Source organism: Seriola lalandi, unplaced genomic scaffold, assembly GCF_002814215.2.
Source record: "Seriola lalandi dorsalis isolate HSWRI2012SDOR001 ecotype SW California unplaced genomic scaffold, Sedor1 jcf7180002054987, whole genome shotgun sequence".
Taxonomy (NCBI): domain Eukaryota; kingdom Metazoa; phylum Chordata; class Actinopteri; order Carangiformes; family Carangidae; genus Seriola; species Seriola lalandi.
Window position 1 is genome coordinate 171,647 of NW_019525536.1, and position 3,309 is coordinate 174,955.

The 3,309-nt window shown below is 48.0% G+C and overlaps 1 protein-coding gene and 1 pseudogene across 3 annotated transcripts in view; one reads left to right on the forward strand and one right to left on the reverse strand.

The window, feature by feature from the left end:
- The window catches only part of LOC147817217 (NACHT, LRR and PYD domains-containing protein 12-like), a 103,706-nt pseudogene that overhangs the window by 37,952 nt on the left and 62,445 nt on the right, over window positions 1-3,309 (forward strand). The window lies entirely within an intron of this gene.
- nr1d1 (nuclear receptor subfamily 1, group d, member 1) overlaps window positions 1-3,309 on the reverse strand; it is an 11,657-nt gene that overhangs the window by 4,593 nt on the left and 3,755 nt on the right. For both annotated transcript variants that reach the window (XM_023396980.2, XM_023396981.2), the window contains exons 2-4: window positions 2,733-3,005; window positions 1,832-1,920; window positions 813-957 (exon numbers count right to left, since the gene is read on the reverse strand). In XM_023396980.2, the coding sequence (XP_023252748.1) occupies window positions 813-957; window positions 1,832-1,920; window positions 2,733-3,005 (507 nt within the window). The remainder of the gene's footprint in view (window positions 1-812; window positions 958-1,831; window positions 1,921-2,732; window positions 3,006-3,309) is intronic.

Sequence of the window (3,309 nt, forward strand, 5' to 3'; positions counted from 1 at the left end):
AGGAGCAGGAGGAGGAGGAGGAGGAGGAGGAGCAGGAGGAGGAGGAGGAGGAGGAGGAGGAAGAGGAGGAGGAGCAGGAGGAGGAAGAGGAGGAGGAGCAGGAGGAGGAAGAGGAGGAGGAGCAGGAGGAGGAAGAGGAGGAGGAGGAGGAGGAGGAGGTGTTAAAGACATAATTACATACAGTCACTGAGCACTTTATTAGGAACACCTGTCCACCTGCTGATTGATGCAGCTGTCGGCCAATCACGTGTCAGCAGCTTCAGGTAATGTTCAAACATCAAACAGATCTGGTCCGATTGATCTGGTCTGACGGATCTGGTCTGATGGACCCGATCTGATGGATCTGGTCTGATTGATCTGGTCTGATGGACCCGATCTGATGGATCTGGTCTGATTGATCTGGTCTGATGGACCCGATCTGATGGATCTGGTCTGATTGATCTGGTCTGATGGACCCGATCTGATGGATCTGGTCTGATTGATCTGGTCTGACAGATCTGGTCTGATTGATCTGATCTGATGGATCTGGTCTGATTGATCTGGTCTGACAGATCTGTTCTGATGGACCCGATCTGATGGATCTGGTCTGATGGATCTGGTCTGATTGATCTGGTCTGATTGATCTGGTCCGATTGATCTGGTCCGATGGACCCGGTCTGATTGATCAAAGTTAAAGTCGTCTCATACTGGTTTTTGTCAACGAACTCCACAGGTGTAATCTTGTGTGTTTCTGCAGCTACATGCTCATGCTACCAGGCTAACAGGCAGGTGTACAGGTGTACAGGTGTACAGGTGTACAGGTGAGTGCTGACCGTCTCGGCTCATTCCCACAGACAGGCACTTCTTGAAGCGACACTGCTGGCAGCGGTTCCTGTTGATCCTCATGATTGTGCAGGTCTCGTTCTTCAGACACTTCTTATACTGGATGTTCTGCTGGATGCTGCGACGGAAGAAACCCTGCAGGACACAGAGACCAGTTTCAGGACAGAGACCAGTTTCAGAACAGAGACCAGCTTCAGAACAGAGACCAGTTTCAGGACAGAGACCAGCTTCAGGACAGAGACCAGCTTCAGAACAGAGACCAGTTTCAGAACAGAGACCAGTTTCAGGACAGAGACCAGCTTCAGGACAGAGACCAGCTTCAGGACAGAGACCTGAAGCTTCAGGACAGAGACCAGCTTCAGGACAGAGACCTGAAGCTTCAGGACACAGAGACCAGCTTTAGGACAGAGACCTGAAGCTTCAGGACACAGAGACCAGCTTCAGGACAGAGACCTGAAGCTTCAGGACAGAGACCAGCTTCAGGACAGAGACCAGCTTCAGGACAGAGACCAGCTTTAGGACAGAGACCTGAAGCTTCAGGACAGAGACCTGAAGCTTCAGGACAGAGACCTGAAGCTTCAGGACAGAGACCAGCTTCAGGACAGAGACCTGAAGCTTCAGGACAGACACCAGCTTCAGGAGTGTCCCAGCTCTGCAGTGATCTGTCCGTCTGTCTGTCGTGTTTCATTCCAGCACGTTTACGTCCGGACGACTGAATCTGAGGCAGTAACTGAAGCTGAAACACTCGTCTGGACTGAGGTGATTTTTGTTTAAAAACAGTTTTAAAATGAAAGTTTAACGTAATCTGATTGGACGAGAGTCATGCTGATACTGTGTCCTGTAGCGTGTCAGAATTGTGTTTCAACTTAGCAGCTGACGGTACAATGGTTAAAACCAAAAGACTGAAAACAGAACATTTTAGTGAGAAAAAACTTTTATGTTGTCAAGGTTGCGTGAGTGTGTGTGTGTGTGTGTGTGTGTGTGTGTGTGTGTGTGTGTGTGGTCTCACCTTGCAGCCCTCGCAGGCGTGAACTCCGTAATGGAAACCTGAGGCCACGTCGCCACAGACTTTACACAGCAGCACCATCCCGTTCAGCTCTGAAACATGAACCAACAGACCAACGTGATGTGTGGAGTTCCCCAGGAGTCAGTCCTCATTTATTCAACATCTACAAGTTTCTATTCGGCCACATTATGCAAAACAAGAAAATCAACGTCCATTATTTTGCAGATGACACCTGCATTTACCTTGAGACTAGTTCTAGTGTCTTTCAGCAGGTGCATGAAACTGATTCGACTTGCTGCTGTTAGCATGTGGGTGTTATTCCTGCTGCTGAGACTCACTGTCACAGTTTGGTTGATAGTTCAACTACTGTTAATGCTAATAATTGAATTTCCTGTTGAGTTAATTCCTTTAAAGCGTTTAAAGAAGGTTTATGTAAATTTCCTTGTTGCCGGGAGCGTTGGTGCTGATGGTCGCTGGTCAAGAGCTTCCACCATCTTTGCATTTAAAATATAAGAGGTTACAACATGTCCTCTGAGCTACTTCTTCAGGACAGACCGGACGCTACAGTGACTCGGTATTGGAAAGTGATGAGACAAAGGAGCTGGGGCTAGCTGGTTAGCATGCTAACTTCAATAGAAGCAAAGACATTGATAGAGACAAGAGTCAACATCGGTGTTTGTTTCCACCTCTGGAGACAGATGTTGGTGAGTAAAGGAATGAAGTTTGAATGTTTCAGTAAACAACTGCTAATGCTAACGTTAGCTGTGTAGCAATAGCAACAACTCACATATAGCTTCTTAATCCTCTAAATAATTCTAAACTTCAGAAACAGGGTTAAATAAACTACAGTTTTCATAATGTGACTCAAATATCATCATCATCATCAGACGGACTGGGCTCTTACTGGTCAGACTGGCCACCGACTTGCTGGGCGACGCCCTCAGAGATCCTCCGTCGTCTCGGCCTCGAGGTGAACCTCCTGCTGAGGAGGAAGCCGAGGAGGAGCCGTCTTCACCTGATGAGCCTGAACCGGAGCTGCTGCTGAGGAAGGAGGCCGTTAACGACGAGGAGGAGGAGGTGAAGCAGGGCTGGGAGTTGGAGTTCTCACTGAACATGGAGACTGGACTGGTCCGGGTCGGAGAACCTCCACATGAACCCACGTAGGAGATCACACCTCCTGCAGGAGAGAGGAGACCCGGTCAGTGAAGACAAGTGTTCTGACTTTTCGTCCATTTAATATCAAATACATGTATTTATTTATTGATTGATTGATTTGTTTATTATTGAGTCAGTCTCAGGCCTCCATACTTCAATATAAATGTAATGTAATGTAACGTCTGTTGTTCTGTGACCTGATGGTGGCGCCACACAGACGATCAGACACGAGCAAAAACCTCCAGCTGATGTTTTGTTGTTTTACAGTAGAAGAAGAAGCAGGCAGCAGCAGCTGGTGTGGGATCAGTCTGAGCTCACGCTGCCAG